General features: G+C 32.8%; 1 protein-coding gene across 1 annotated transcript; it reads left to right on the forward strand.

The window, feature by feature from the left end:
* The first annotated feature begins 8,531 nt into the window (after positions 1–8,531).
* Positions 8,532–12,827, forward strand: OR8U3 (olfactory receptor family 8 subfamily U member 3). The gene is given in 2 exon segments (XM_074275917.1): positions 8,532–9,481; positions 12,782–12,827. Coding segments are annotated over 2 exon segments (996 nt in total).
* The last annotated feature ends 4,797 nt before the right edge of the window (positions 12,828–17,624 follow it).

The following is a 17,624-nucleotide window of genomic DNA, read 5'->3' on the forward strand; positions in this document are numbered from 1 at the left end:
TTTGGTCATAAATTCCTCTCTTTTCCAAAGATCTGATAGGTAAATTACCCCTCAGTCTCCTAATTCATTTATGGTTATCACCATTTATTCTCAAACCAAGTACCCATTTTGACCTAATTTTGGTATAAGATATATGGGCCAGGGCTTCTTAAACTTTTCACACTTACAACATCATTTCATTCAAGACATTTTTCCACAATATAAAATTGGTACACAAAATAAACACTTACTAATAATCAAAGAAATTTATTTTTAAAATTTTTGTTATATATATGAAATGTTGCTATTTATTAAACATAAGATCCAATTCGCATACTAATAAAAAGGGTGTACTTATTTATTTTTATATAAAGAATTAAATCTTGGCAAAATATTTGAAACCTTTTGCTGCTGCCAAATTTTTCACAACTCCCATATTGTTATGCAAACTCATATGAGATCACATTCCACAGTTTAAGAAGCTTTGACTTAAGAAAATATTAATAATGTAGAAAAAATTATGGAACAATGCAGATGACACTGTGAGTAAAATAATGCACTCCAAGCCAGGAAGACTTGATTGCAAATTCAGACTCTAGCATTTTCAATTACAATTTACAATTCAATTGTAAAGTTATGTTATCACTCTCAGATCTTATTTCCTCATTCACAAAATAAATATAATAATAACACTTACCTTGCAAAGTTTTAAAAATAAATTGAATGAGAGAGAATGAATAAAATGCTTTTCAAACCTAAAAGTGCTATTTAAATGCAAGATACTTATATTAAGTCCGATTCAATAAATTAGACAGGTGCATTTGACATTATATTAATTTATGATCATTCATCAGAGAAAATGCATACAGTAGAAAAAGGCTTTATTCCTATGGAGACAGTGAAGTACAATGATAAGACCCCTCAAGTGACAGTTTACATTAATAATTTGGCTATGCTATTTTTTTTAATTTTATTTATAATTTTTTGACATTATATATGCATGAGTAATTTTTATAACATTATCCCTTGTATTCATTTTTCCAAATTATCCCCTCCCTCCCTCTACTCCCTCCCCTTGATGACAGGCAATCCCATACATTTTACATGTGTTACAATATAACCTAGATACAATATATGTGTGTAAATACCATTTTCTTGTTGCACATTAAGTATTAGATTCCAAAGGTATAAGTAACCTGGGTAGATAGACAGTAGTTCTAACAGTTTACATTCACTTCCCAGTGTTCCTTCTCTGGGTGTGGTTGTTTCTGTCCATCATTGATCAGCTGGAAGTGAGTTGGATCTTCTTTATGATGAAGTTCCATCAAAATACATCTTCATACAACATTGAAGTGTACAGCGATCTTCTGGTTCTATTCATTTTACTTAGCATCAGTTGATGTAAGTCTCTCCAAGGCTCTCTGTATTCCTCCTGCTGGTCATTTCTTACAGAGCAATAATATTCCATAACCTTCATATACCATAATTTACCCAACCATTCTCCAATTTATGGACATCCATTCATCTTCCAGTTTCTGGCCACTACAAAAAGAGCTGCCACAAACATTTTGGCACATACAGGTCCCTTTCCCCTCCTCAGTATTTTTTTTGGGATATAAGCCCAATAGCAGCAATGCTGGATCAAAGAGTATGCACAGTTTGATAACTTTTTGGGCATAGTTCCAAATTGCTCTACAGAATGGTTGGATTCTTTAACAACTCCACCAACAATGTATTAGTGTCCCAGTTTTCCCACATCCCCTCCAACATTCATCATTATTTGTTTCTGTCATCTTAGCCAATCTGACAGGTGTGTAGTGGTATCTCAGAGTTGTCTTAATTTGCATTTCTCTGATCAGTAGTGATTTGGACACTTTTTCATATGAGTGGATATAATTTCAATATCATCATCTGAGAATTGTCTGTTCATATCCTTTGACCATTTATCAATTGGAGAATGGTTTGATTTCTTATAAATTAGGGTCAGTTCTCTATATATTTTGGAAATGAGACCTTTATCGGAACCTTTAACTGTAAAAAAATTTTTTTACTTCCCTTCTAATCTTGTTTGCATTAGTATTGTTTGTACAGAAACTTTTTAGTTTGATGTAATCAAAATCTTCTATTTTGTGGTCAATAATGATCTCTATTTCTCCTTTGGTCATAAATTCCTTCCTCCTCCACAGGTCTGAGAGGTAGACTATTCTCTGTTCCTCTAATCTATTTGTGATCTCATTCTTTATGCCTAAATCATGGACCCATTTTGATCTTATCTTGGTATATGGTGTTAAGTGTTCTTTGGCTATGCTGTTAATGAGTTGTTTGAATTTAGCTTATGAGAATCATAAGATTTATGTTGGTCATGGCTCATAACATCATCAATTTAGGTCATCTGACCCAAACACCTAAGGAGAGACTAAGTGGTTCAAAAAAAGAAAAAGAGGTCAAAGGTTTTATTTTTATTAACAGTGAAATCTTGTGTGTGGATACTGAATTTACAAAGACAAGATATGAAAAAGAAAGGAAGGAATGAAAGTAGGAAGAAAAAAAGAAAAGAAACAAAGAAATGAAGAAATAAAAAGAAAGGAAAGAAGAAAGGGAGGGAGAGAGGGAGGAATGAGGAGAAATAAAAGAAAAATAAAAAGGAGGGAAGGAAGTAATAAAATAAAAAGAGGCAGAAGGGAGAGAGAAAATAAGCATTTACTAAGTCTATCTACTATGCTCTAGACATCAAAGCCAAACTTTTCACAAATATGATCTCATTTGGTCTTCATGACAGTCTCCATTTTATAGTTAAAGAAATTGAGTCAATCAAAATAAAACAAATCATTCAGAATCATATAACTAACAAATTCTAAGGCTATATTCAACTCAGATCGTCCTGACTCTAGCTACTATGCATTTCATTTTTTAAGTTAGTGTGAATGAAAACTTCATCATTATGAAATAAAGTCAAGTTAAAAAAAGCCTCTCTAAACTTAGCTTGATTAATCCAAGTGACATATTCTTTCATGAAATCTACACATGAAGGTTTTCCATATGGCAGAAACTCCCATTGCTTCTGTAGCATCCAGAATACAGACACTAGAATTGGGAGAGGAGAAAGTGTTGTGTATCACTTACAAAGTATAGTTATTTACAAAGATATCTTCATTGATATGAAGGAAGTAACTGATGGCACAGTGGAGAAAGCATAGGATTTTGAGTTGAAATTTAGCTCCAGACACTTATTAACAGTGTGATCCTGGGCAAATTATTTCACCTCTGTTAGCCTCAGTTTCCCCAATTGTAAAATGTGGATTAAAATAGCACCTATCTTGCAGTAATGTTGCAAGGAATAAATGAGATAATTTTTGAAAATTTACTTAGGCCAGTGCTGGGCCCATAGAAGGACTTCATGCTTGTTTCCTTCCTTTACTTTCTTCTATATAAGACTTGATATTTTTCCAAAACTCTTTTATCTCCATTATTTCACAGAATTTCTAAGTAGGAAGCTCAGGGACCAGCTAATAATTATATATGCTATAATATATAAGGAATGCCTTCTACAATAACATAATCAACTCAGTCTTTTTGAAAACTCCATGTTCTGGGAAATTCACTAGTTCCTGATAAATGTAGTGCATTCTGTTTTGTTTTGTTTTGTTTTTTGTTTTTGTTTTTGTTTTTTGTTTTGTTTTGTTTTTTGTTTTAAGTGAACAAGCATTAAGTGTTTATCATGTGTCAGGTAATGTGCTAAGTGTTGGAAATGATTATAAAGCAAAAAAAAGTAGCCCCTACCTTCAAAGAGCTTGCATTATATTGATGGGAATCACTACATTAAATGGGAGCTTAAAAAGAAAAGGGAAAGTATCAATTGTGAAAGCATGGTAAGAAGGCCAAAAAGTCATGAGTGATATATGAGGCTAAGGAAGAAGTTAGAATGGCTGGCAAAAGTGGGTCTTCAAAACAGGACTTAACTAAAGACCAGCTGAATGGGATGATTTAGAGTGAGGGATCAAGGATAACAGGCATGTGAGTTTGAACAATGAATGATACATTTCCTCAAAATAAAGGAATTTTAGGAACTTCACCAGTCACAAGAAAAGGTTACTAGATAGTTAAAGTCTTGTAGTATTCAGTATCCCAGTGGCATCCAGTCATGTATTACATTTAATATCATTTGCACTAATAAAATTATATGTTTTTGTTGCTTAACCATTTGACAGTGTCAAGGATTATGATGGTAAAAATTACATTTTCTGGGTTTTCTCAAGAGATATAACAAAGTCACTGCAAATATAGTTTCCTGGATACATGAAATCAGATTTTTGGCTGTCATCATCAGCTCCCAAGAAAGATGATAACAGAAGTAGTTCTATTGGTCTGACTCACCTGGCACAAGCTGTTTCCTGTCTTTTCCTCAAGGTTCCTTGCTACTGAAAAACTCCCTAGAAAATAATCCCAATCCATGTCTTGGTGCCTTGAAATACCCTATTCTCTCCACCATGCTACTTAGATGCCTTAAAATATTCTAACCACTATGGGGTCACACTCCTGATTCTTGCAATTTCTCCCTTTAATGCATTGTATGATTCAGTCAAATTGGCCTACATGTTATTTCTCAGGAAAAATATTTCCTTGTGTTTTTTTCTTCATGTCATTGTAATAAAGTATTGCTTGTTTAAACCATGCTCCCTCTATATATTCAACTCAAATTTTAATTAAGCACTACTTCTTACATGAAACATCTATTAATCTCCTCCTATCACCACCACCACCAATATCCCTTTAGTTACAATGATCTCTTCACACAAATTTCCTTTTATTTTGTATATATTTTGACTATCAACAGGTGTTGATATTCTATATGACATATAGAATATAAGTTCTGCTATAGAATGGAAGTTCTTTTTTTTTTTTTTTCCCCTGAGGGTTAAGTGACTTGCCCAGGGTCACATAGCTAGGAAGTGTTAAGTGTCTGAGACCAGATTTGAACTCAGGTCCTCCTCAATTGAGGGCTGGTGCTCTATCCACTGCGCCACCTCGCCACCCCTAGAATGGAAGTTCGTTTAAACTTTTTATTTGTATTCTAGGGTTCTAGTCAAATGAGTAGACCATAAATAAAACCTTAATATGAGATTGTTGGCTGATCAACTCCATTAATTCACTAATAAAAATAGACAAATAAGTGAGGTTCAGTGACAGATATAGTAATCAATACACTTTTGGTAGTGTTCCCATTTAGTCATCAAAATGGTTCTTTGAAGAAGACAAGCAAGAGGAAGTATCATCATTTGATACATGTAGCCCAAAGAGACAGAAAGCTGCCTAAAGATATGGATATTACTAAAGGCACAAAGAGAAGTACAACCCCAGCCAATCAACTTTCCTGAATATCACTTTTAAGATATTGATGAATCTGGAGACAAATAGAATTAGATACCATTGAGACTGGTTTGGAGACTTCTGTTCCTTAGTGATTTTAAAGTATCCAAATGCAATTAAAAGATGGGTTCTTTCTTCCCTTGGGAACTATCACTATTTTTATTTAACCTGCATGGAATTTCATCTTTGGTCTCAAAGGTAAAGGAAAAGAAAGAAATAAGACTTTTCTGAATAGTCTCATACAGAGCCAAAATACTCTGACATCTAACAGGTAGGTCAGGATGAATCTAGCCCCTATATCCTCTCCTTTGTATTATTCTCTTAGCACCCTTGGGTGGTATGTGAGTAGAATGGGTATTCTGGCCAAGATGAAGTGAGTAGGAAAAAAGGGGGAAAACAGGAATTCTTCAAGGTCTCAGAATAGAAATGCCCTGAGCATATCACAGGCATAAGGAAATGATTTAAAGTGATTCCTACGTCAGCAGAAAGAGAACATATCCAAGATATGTTGGGAAGAAATAAATGCTAAGATTTAGCAACAAATTGGATATGTGGGAATCAATGAGATTGAGAAGCCAAGGACTGCAAAAGATTATGAGCTTGGGTATTGGGAAAAGAAAGGTATTTTTCTTATGATAGTGACATATGAAAGAGGTAGGATATTAGAAGAAAAGTTATGAAGGTTTGTTTTCATGTGGGTTTGAAATGATGTGTTCAGGGCATTTAGTTTGAAATGTTTGATATACATTTTGCAAGATGAGACTAGAACTTTATATTAAGTGATTAAGTATCAATGGCAAATCTTTATAGGGATATTACTTACATCTATGATGATTGATGAATTTACCAAGTAAAAATACATAAAGAAAAAAATAATTAAAGGACCCTGGACAAAACCTTGTGGTATACCTAGAGTCAATTTTTGGCTCGACATCATTGAAAACAAAAGACCATGAGAAGTGGTAGTCAGAAAGATAAAAGGAGAACTGAGAGAAAAAGTCATGAAAAAATGAGAGAAGAGAATATCAAAGAGGAGAGAGTAGTCAACAAACATAGATTAGGTATTATTAACCATAATTTTTTTATAGTTTTTATGCTTCTCAGAAAATTTTCTCACTACAAATGAGATCAGGTATGACAGAAAAGCTTAAGAGGATGAAAACTGAGAAAAGATAATTAGATTTCACAGTTTAGCTATCATTTGTAATTTATCCAGATTTAATGAATATCATCTAGTTTTCAGTCAAATCAGCCTCCAATCTATTCTCTGACTTTGACATTATTCCTTCTCTTTTTCACATAAGTTATATACCCTTGCACAAACTATTCCATATGACAGAAATACTGTCTCTCTTCACCCCTTCCTATTTTATTCCTTAGCTTCCTTAAAGTCCCAACTCAGGTGCTTCCTCCTATGTGAAGTATTCCCTAATTCCTCTAGTTTTAATTACACATTATCTCCTCAAATTCTATCTATTTATTGATATGTATATATATGTATGTACATATACATATATATCCACATATATACATGGACACATATTTATACTTATTAGAACACTGCTTTGATGTAAATGTTCCTGTATATATTAGTATATTGGCAACTGCACTCTTAAAAATTAAGAAAAAAACAAAACACTTATTAATCCCCCTGTCTAGAAATCCCAAATGTTTTTCGTGGAATATGAGAAAAAAAAGTTAAGTAACATCTTAAGGTTACAAGTCTATTGGTAGGGGAGAAACGTAAATCAAAACTCTCCTCACTCCTGGGCAGGAAATATTCCTATCTTCACCTTTTAGACTTCATATAGTCCTTCAAACTCAATTCTATTTTCACTTCTTACAGGAGAGTTTTCCTGATTTTCCCAAATGGTGTTCTCCTGAAACTGTGTTTGCTTTGTATTCGTGTTCTTTTTCATAACAGAACATAAGCTACTTAAAAGTCATGAGCTATTTTATATTTTTCTTTCTATCTCCAACACTATATGTCAGAATGTTTAACACATAGTAGATATTAAATAAATACTTGTCTTATTCATTGATTTTGTTTATCATGTAGCTCTCCTGAGAGAAAGCTAAGTCATACAGGAGATACAGAAAGTCTTAAGTCAGAAGGACCCAAGTTCAAATCCAACCTCAGAAATTTACTAGCTGTGGGACACTAAACAAGTAACAACCTCTATCTGCCGCAATTTGGTAATAAAATAATAAGGAAAACAGAACATTATCTACTTCACAAATTTGTTCTGAGGATCATAAGATGATATTTGTAAAGCACTTACAGTATCTAGCATATAGTATACACTTAAGAAATGCTTATCCTTTGATACCCTCAAGTTATAATAAAATTGTTAGTGAGGAAAAAGATGATGATGATGAAGTCCTTTTTTTAAATATCTTTAAGACTTACAAAGTTCTTTAAATATCTCATTTATTTAAACACAAATCATGTTCTCTTTATGCTTTCCACATATTCAGTCAATACTTAGTACACAATAGGTGATTTGTGATGCTTAAGTGCTTGAATTGAAGGGAAAAAAATCACTAATTTCATATCTATTTTAAAAATCTCAGATCCATTAATACTTTCACAATCAGAAGACTGAACTTGTGATTTCATTGCTATAAAACTCCATAGATGAAGAAAATCCCTCTTCCAAAGCAGGTTGACATTGTGTACAGTTTCTGGAACACTGAGTTTAACTTATTTGCTCAGGATCCAGCAGACAGTATGATCAAATGCAGAATTTGACGTCAGATCTTCCAGGCTTTAAGACCAATTCTCTATAGACTATGTCATGTCTACTCTTCTTCTCAGCTAGGTAGGAACTAAAGCTGAGTTCTGGTAAAAGATGCTTCAGAACTACTGAAAGGATTCTAAGCCCAATCTAAGTTACAGAACTAGAGAATATAAAAACGAGAAAACATTGTTGAGATCATCTGCCTCAATCACCTTGGTTTAATCCTGGAGAGTGAGGAGACATATTCAAAGTCTTACATTAGTGAATGACAGAGACAGAGAACAAATCCAATTCTTACTTCGAGTCCAGAACTCTTTCTCCCAGACCACTGTTATGTTTTTCATCCTGTAAACATTGATCCAGGGAATAGTACTTATCCATCTCCATAATTATCCCTATCGTTTATTTGACATTTACATTCTTCTTTCCTCACAGATTACATCCATGGAATAAATGGCAAAATTTAACTTCACACAAGTGACTGAATTTATTCTCAAAGGGATCACAGATCGTGCTGAGCTCCAGGCTCCACTCTTTGTAGTTTTCTTAGTCATCTACCTAGTCACAGTGATAGGGAACCTTGGACTAATTATATTAATCAGGATTGATTCTAGACTTCATACTCCTATGTACTTCTTTCTTAGTCATTTAGCTTTTGTTGACTTCTGCTATTCCTCGGCCATCACACCTAAGATGATGGTAAATTTCATAGTGGAAAAAAATACTATTTCATTCAATGCTTGTGCAACCCAGTTAGGATGTTTTCTGACATTTATGATCACAGAGTGTTTCCTTTTAGCATCCATGGCCTATGACCGTTATGTAGCTATTTGTAATCCACTCCTTTACTCAGTCATTATGTCTCAGAAAGTTTGCATTCAGTTAGTGGCTGTTCCCTATATATACAGTTTTTTGGTTGCATTGTTCCATACCATTGTCACATTCCAATTAACTTACTGCGGCCCCAATGTCATCAATCATTTTTATTGTGATGACCTTCCTCTCTTGGCTCTGGCCTGCTCAAGCACCCACATAAAAGAGATGTTGATATTTGCCTTTGCTGGATTTGACATGATTTGTTCTTCATCAATTGTCCTCATCTCCTATATTTTCATCATTGCTGCTATCTTGCGTATCCGTTCCACAGAGGGCAGACTCAAAGCTTTCTCCACCTGTGGCTCCCATATGGTGGCTGTCACCATTTTCTATGGCACATTGATCTTTATGTACCTACAGCCCAAATCGAGCCACTCTCTGGACACAGACAAAATGGCATCAGTCTTTTACACAGTGGTGATTCCCATGTTGAACCCTCTAATCTATAGTTTAAGAAACAAAGAGGTAAAAGAGGCCCTGAAGAAAGCTCAAGCTAGAGGACGTGAAGCATTAAAAATGTTTCGTGCCCAAAAATGAAAATGTTGGAAAAGAAGTTAAGAGAATAAAAATTTCCTTTTACTTATTGTTGCCTTTAGGAAGTTGACTTCTGTCAATTAGTTATTAAAACTTTACCATATCAAGACTTTGTTTTGACAAAGGACAAACTTGTGTTTTGTTAAAGGATGCAAGATTTCAGAGGTACCAGCAAATGTTACTCTTACCCCTAGTACCTGCTATGTCAATATTACAAGAAGCTATGATTTTGTTGTGAATATTGCATCCTTTACAACTTAACAGACACTTTTGGAGAGCTATTATTCTAAAGAAAAGTCTTCTCTTTGTAAGTCATCTGGTGCTATAGTAAAAAGAGCATACTCTAGAATCAAAAATCAAGTAGTAATCTTAACATTGATGGTTTTAATTTGTCTGACTTGGAAAAGTCCATTAACTTATCTGGACCTCTGTTTCCTTAGCTATAATTAAAACAATTGACCTCTGCTGATGCTTTAGGCTCTCTAGTAGATTTATAATCCCCATGGATCTGATGAAATTTAGCTAGATTGATTTTCACATACAGAAAATGCCAATTATAGTCATATAATTCTCGAATTGGAGGAACTGAATAAGCTTCTCCCCCATTGACATATATTTCAAGAACTCAGATAGCTTCTGTGCCCTGATAAGGCAGCAGTGGAAGAATATTTGATATTGCTTAGAATTCCTCCATCAAAGAATGGTTGTTTTTCACTGGGCAAGACTCTACCTTTACACTTATACTTGACCATTAGAATATCAAACACATTATCAAAATTCTTAGCTCTCTTTGTGACTAGAAGAGAAAACCATAAGTTTCTTGTAAGAAAAAATAAGATGATGAAAGTAAAAATGGCTTTGGAGCACGTCATGTAAGACAAATAAAAACCATTATGAACTCCAAACAACAAATAAGACATCATGTATTATATGATTTTTTTTATGGATAGGATTTCAAAAGAAATATATTTTTATAAAGTCTGCTGTCCATATTAATATTTTCAGTTATAGAATAAATGGGGAACCTGTGAATCATGAATCATGTATAAGCTTGAGGTTTTTTATGTATGTATTTTAATAGATTTGGGTTTTAAATGAGTCAGTCATATAATTTATCAAAGTTTTTATTGTAAGATAACATTTCTCAAGCCTGATTATTGATACGTTCCTTTTGAAGTTACTGTCTTCTTATAAAGTGTGTATGTACCAAAATGCATGTTATATATATATATATATATATATATATATATATATATATATGTGTGTGTGTGTGTGTGTGTGTGTGTGTGTGTGTGTATACAGACACACACACAGACACACATATATAGATAGATAGATGATAGATAGATAGATAGATAGATAGATAGATAGATAGATAGATGCAGACCAATCAATAGAGGTACACACACACACACACACACACACACTTTTCTAATTGTATAGCACCTTTTCTTATAGTCTTAAAACCTAGATTAAAATGCCATAAAGTCTTTTGAAACAGTCTGAATATTGAAAGAAAAAACTCCAAAAATGCTTATTCTTTCTAAAATTTTTTGGTGTTTCAATTACAGTTAAGAAATGACTTCTGCACCTCATTTAACTTTTTTTGAATATTCTGGATTATTTCCAGGAATTAGTTGACTGTCTGTCTTTTTCTCATTTTAAAGTCAGTTTTCTGTATCTAAGAAGTACGTGATTCTGTCATACTCAAATGAGATAATGAATTTAAAGAACCTTACAAACCTTAAAGTACTATATAAATGGCATTTATTATTCATAGGCTGAATTTCCAGGCCTCTTATTTGGTGATGACTTCATTTTCTGAGCATTCTACTGTGCTTATTATTCAAGCAAGCTGAAAGCTCAATCTAGGGAGTACTAGTAAAAATTAATAATTGGTTCTCTTGATAAAAATAAAGTACACACCCATCATTTATGTATAATATGCATTATTAATATGTCTTAAGTCTAGACAATCAACAAAACAGTAAATTAATCTTTGTAATTTCTGAAGCATAAATGTTCATACTGAAAATTTTGACAATCCATTCTCATAAGGGATTAGAATTGACTCCATGCATTCCTGCAAATTAGCCCATAGATACCACTTCATACATTACACTATAATTCTTAGAACTATAGACCATCAGTTAGGAGAATAGTAGAACCAGATCAAACCTGATCCTCAGAGTTGATTATTAAATTGCCAATGGGAACACTTATGACTGGGATCTGAAAATATAATTAATCAGGAACTGGTTTATTTCATTTTTGATAGTCTAAACTTAAGAAAGTGATAGAAGAAATGTAAATAATAGAGATAAATCTTGAAAGTGTAAGCAGCAACTTAACTGAATTCTAACATTCCTCTCAAAATAAGTTTAAAATAATGCCTCAAATTGAAATATAGAGTGGTAGAACTAACAAAAGATCAGGATGAGACATTTTTCCAAGACTACTTAGAAAGTTGTCAATAGATGTCTCTGACACTGACATGGGGGCTGACCCAGAGCATCATGAAGCAGCACTAGCAGTAGGCCTTAGTGGTACCTTTATCAAAACGGCAGGAACAATTTCAGTGACTTTCAACCTAAATATGTCAAGGGGATTGGCTTATTAGTAAGAAGAAGATTACAAGTGACTCTTTTTTGGCACTGGGTGCATAATCCTCTTGTATTGTTTATAAGCAGTTATCTATGGCAGATAGAAAGAGGAGTGCCATTTAGAACAACTGCATACATTATAAAACACCTGGGAGTCCACCTTCTAAGAAAACTCCAGGGACTATTTAAAAAAATGTCAGTAGTATTTTATTTTCCAAATACATGTAAAGATAGTTTTTAATATTAGTTTTTGTTCCAAATTTTTCTACCTTCCTTTCCTATCCCCTCCTTCCTGAGACAGCAAGTAATCTGATACAGGTTAAATATGTGCAATTCTTTTAAGCATACTTCCATGTTTGTCCTGTTGCTTAAGAAAACTCAGTCCAAAAGGTAAAAAAGAAAAAAAAAAATGAGAAAGAAACAAATAAACAAAAAGTGAAAATACTATGTTTTGATGCATATCCAGTCTCCATAGTCTTCGGAGGCAAATGGAATTTTCCATCCCAAATCCATTGGAATTATCCTCAACAGGAATACAATTCTAAAGCATATTTCACACTAATAGGATCTAAACAAATTAGAGAAATATTATCACTAAGTAGGCTAAACTGATATAATAAAAATAATAATTCTGCCCAAGTTAAGTTATTTACTCAGCACTATGACAATCAAAATACCAAGGAATTCTTTTATGGAGCTAAGAAAAATAATAACAAAATTCCTTTGAAAGAGAAAAAAAAAGAGCAAGAACATCATGGGAATCAGTGAGAAAAAAAAAATTATGAGGAAATGTGACCTAGCAGTGACAGATTTCAAAAAATATTAAAAAGCAGTAATTTTCAAAATAAAATCCCAGCAATAACACTACAGTATTGCATCCCAAAGATATAAAAGAAAAGGGGAAAGGACCTATTTGTACAAGAATATTTATGGCAGTTCTTTTGGTAGTATCAAAATATTGGGATCAAAGGGATTTCCATCAAGTGGGGAATGACTGAACAATTTGTGGTATATGATTGTGAAGGAATACTTTTGTGCTAAAAGGAATACTTTTATGCTTAAAAATGAGCAGGATGGCTTAAAAATAACTGAAAACTTTTACAGAGTTGATGTAAAGCAAAGTTAACAGAACCAGAACATTGTACACAGTAAGAGCAATTCTATAAGGATGATCAATTGTGAAAGACTTATTTACTTTGGTCAAGACAATTCTCTAAAATACTTGCAAAAGATGCATGATGGAAAATTTTAGCCATATTCAGATAGTGAACTTATGAACTGTGAATGCAGATTGAAGCACAGTTTTCTTTTGTTTTTATTTCTTTCTTGTCTATTTTCTTTTATAGCATGGTTAACATAGAGATATGATTTTCATAATTTCATATACCTAATCTATATCAATTATTTACCTTCTCAAAGAATGGTTGACAGGAAGGAGAGAGAATTTGAATCTTAAAACATTTTTAAAAGAATGCAATATTTTTACATTTAGTGGGAAATATTTTTTAAAATAAATGAAGGTGTACTAAAAAAATTGGTCATTATATAATTGTCCCCCTGGTACTACAAACAATTCCTGCTTCAGTATATCCAAGTTATTCCTGAAATGAATAATGAAAACACTCCCCTTTTCATTTTTATCAACAAAATAATATTACATTGTCATATGCCACATGTCCAAGAATTGAAAACCAAAAGAGGTACCCGTCAATTGGTGGATTATTAAACAAGCTGTCATATCTTTTCTTTGTGATGGAATATTATTATGCTATGAGAAATGACAAGCAGGATGATTTCATAAAAATCTGGAAAAGCATGAACTGATATAAAGTGAAGTGAAAGAATGTTGTACATAGTAAGAACAATTATTGTTTGATAAAGAACAGTGAATAACTTAACTATTCTCAGAAATACAATGAACCAAAACAATGCCAAAGGATTAATGATGAAGAATACTTTCATCTCCAGAGAAAGAATTTATATTGTTTGAAATATTATTTTTCACTTTCTTTCCTTCATTTGTTTTATTTGAGTGTCGTATAAAATCACCAACAGAAATATTATATGATTGTACATGTATAATCTATAACTTCTCACTGCTACAGGAAAGGAGAAGTTAAGGGAGAAAAGAATAGAATTTGGAATTCAAAATATGTTTTTTTTAAGTTAAAAAATGACATGCCATAATTTATTCAGCTTCAACACTGGTTACATTAGTTCCAGTTCTTTTCAACTGGCGATACACAAAACAAATCTTATAAATATTTTATACCTTTTTTTTTTCTTCATTTGACTTTTTTTTGGGGGGGAGAGGAGTGTTATATGTTAATCAAGTATGTATTGAGTAGGTGAAGACAAAGTGATTTCTTACAGAATAAAAAGCATCAGGGGGTGGGGACATGACTGGTTACATCAAGGAAAATGAAACAAAGGTAAAAATAGAACGTGCAAGAAAAAATTTAACTTTCTTCTGCTGAACCACTTCTCAGAATAATGTTTCAAAGGTATAAAGTAAAATACATAGGATTGCCAAAAATTGTTTTTCAAAATATATTTTATTAAATCAAGGACCCCTTAACCTCTATCCTATGAATCATACATTAAGAGTCACTGAATTGGGAGCAGCTAGGTGGTACAGTAGATAGAGCACCAACCTTGAAGTCAGGAGGACCTGAGTTCAAATCTGGCATCAGACATGTACTACTTCCTAGCTGTGTGACCGTGGGCAAGTCACTCAACCCCAATTGCCTCTGCAAAAATCATTGAATTACTAAACTAAGAGAAGGACAGGAATGTGCTTTGTAAAGTGATTTGGATGCTCCAGAGAAGTAAGGCATTTTTGTTCTTACCTTATCCTTTCCCACAAAAAAAGCAACTAGTGACAATTTCTGCCCTGACATAAAAACACCCAAACATAAAGAATTATAGAGCTGGCTGCATATGACAAGTGTTTTAACAATTTAATCTCTGTCTCTCCCTCCTTATCTCTCTCTGTCCCTCTGTGTCTATCTCTGTTTGTCTCTCCATCTCTCTCTGATTCTCTGTATGTCTCTGTCAGCCTCTCTCTCCCTCTCCCTTCTTCCTTTTCTCCCCAAAATTCCATTACATTTTATATTATAATGTCATTTCTCTTTAGCAATTTAGTTTTTTCATCATGCCAGTATCAGCAGCCATGCAATACACTGGAAAGATATTGAAGAGAGAGGAAGATATAGGAAGATTGAGACAAAGACAGAGATGTTACATATTGCAAAATATTCCCAAAAAAGACATATATCCCCAAAGAATGATGACTTAGAAACCAAAATACTCATTCTATGAGTTTTTTTGAGATAGTAAAAAACTAGAAACAAATTAAGTGCTCATTTACTGGAAAAGCAATAAACTAATTGCCAAATATGAACATGATAGAGTATTACCATTGCATAAGAAATAACAAACATGAAGAATTAAGATTAAAAATTTTGGGAAGATGGATATGATGGAGGGAGCATGATACAATGGATGGTTCAGGGATTCACAGCCACCAAATTTGGGTTGAAATCCTGGGTTTGCCATGTACTACTCTGTGACCTTGTACAAGTACTTCAACATTCAGTCTCACCAACCTGATCTATAAAAAGAATAAAAATGGTTGAAATGGCTTCCAAGTTCCCTTCTAATTTTAAATTCACAATCTCGGACCTGATACAATGTGAAATAGGCAAAATAAGAGCAATAAATAAAATATATGATGATGACAACAAAATAAATGTAAAGAAAAATGAAACGGAAGGAAGGAAGGAAGGAAGGAAGGAAGGAAGGAAGGAAGGAAGGAAGGAAGGAAGGAAGGAAGGAAGGAAGGAAGGAAGGAAGGAAGGAAGGAAGGAAGGAAGGAAGGAAGGAAGGAAGGAAGGAAGGAAGGAAGGAAGGAAGGAAGGAAGGAAGGAAGGAGGAGAGAGAAAGAGGGAAAGAAAGGGGAAAATATGGTAAGAGTGTTTTAAACTTCAGTGTAGAATATTGACTTCTTGATAACATCAAAATTGACTGTGAAAGAATTCTGAGTCTTTAGCAACAACATCACTCAGTAGAAAAGTTAGTTTTAGAGAAATAAGAAATGTGAATCTGATTTCTACATTAGTTGCTTATGATTTATTTTGTAATAACTAAGTCATTTATCTTCTTTGAACCTCAGTTTCCTTATCTGTAAAATGGAGACAAAATATGTTTTACTTCTATCACAAAGTTCATGCAACGATTAAAAGGGATGTTTTAAGTTCTCTATATATTTTTATTCCTATTTCTTTAATATTTTCATAGTTTAGATATGGGGACTTATCATCAATAACAAAGTTAAACATACCTGACTAAATGTAGCCCCTGTGAGCAAAAAAAGTTGTGACAATGTGGAAAACATGAGTGCATTTACCTAAACACTATAAACTCCATTGGAATCTTTACTTTCATAACATCATTAAAAAATTATCACTGCTTAAAAATGAATCATAATTATGTACTGCAGTAACTGAAAAGCCAGTTTACTTAAAAAGATGCCCTATGGAGACCTATACATCAGGCAATGTAGTAAAACAATTGAAGTCAGTTGATGAGTTCAAATCTAGGATTTGAAACCTGCTATAACCCTGGGGAAATCATTAATCCCTCTGAGTCTCAGTTGTCTTGTCTATAAAATAGGGTTAATAAAACATGAGCATGTTCATGAGGCTGTTGGGGAGGGGAAATTGCAGATAGACAGAGAGATAGATAAATAAGGTAGATATAGATAGTATATATATATATATATATATATATATATATATATATATATATATATATATATATACACATACATATATATGTATATATATACATATATATGCATATGTATATATATGTATTTATATATGTATATATATATACACATATATACATATACATGTATATATATCCCCAATGTATTAAAGATGTAATTGCCATGTTACTTAACCATTGCTGACTATCACATATAGAGAAGCAACATGACAGAATAAGCAAAGTACAAACTTTCAGCTTATTATTTAAAGTCCTTCAAAATATAACTGCAATTTAGACTACTGTTTCTTTTTATATGTTTTTAAATTAATAAAAATATGTTTTCTTATACACACACCCCATCCCTACTGATAAAATAGGAAAATAAAGCTTGTAAGATGTATGTATTGTTAAGGAAAAGAAAATCTGTTTTTAGACATGTCTAAAGATATATACCTCATTCTACATTTTTAATCCATCACTTCTTTGTCATAAGATATGCAATATTCTCTATCAGATGTTCTCTAGAATCATGGTCATTCACTGCACAGATCAGAGTTGTTAGGTCATTCAAAGTTGTTTTGTTTTGTTTCCCTTTTTACTGTTTGGCATGCTATTAACTATTTTCCTCATTCTTCTAACCATTCTGTATCAATTCAACCCAATTATCCCAGGTGTCATTGAAAGCATCTCCCTTGTTATCTGTTGATACAATAATATCGCATTATATTCATATGCTATAATTTGATCAGTT

Source organism: Sminthopsis crassicaudata, chromosome 6 (assembly GCF_048593235.1).
Source record: "Sminthopsis crassicaudata isolate SCR6 chromosome 6, ASM4859323v1, whole genome shotgun sequence".
In the NCBI taxonomy this organism is placed as follows: domain Eukaryota; kingdom Metazoa; phylum Chordata; class Mammalia; order Dasyuromorphia; family Dasyuridae; genus Sminthopsis; species Sminthopsis crassicaudata.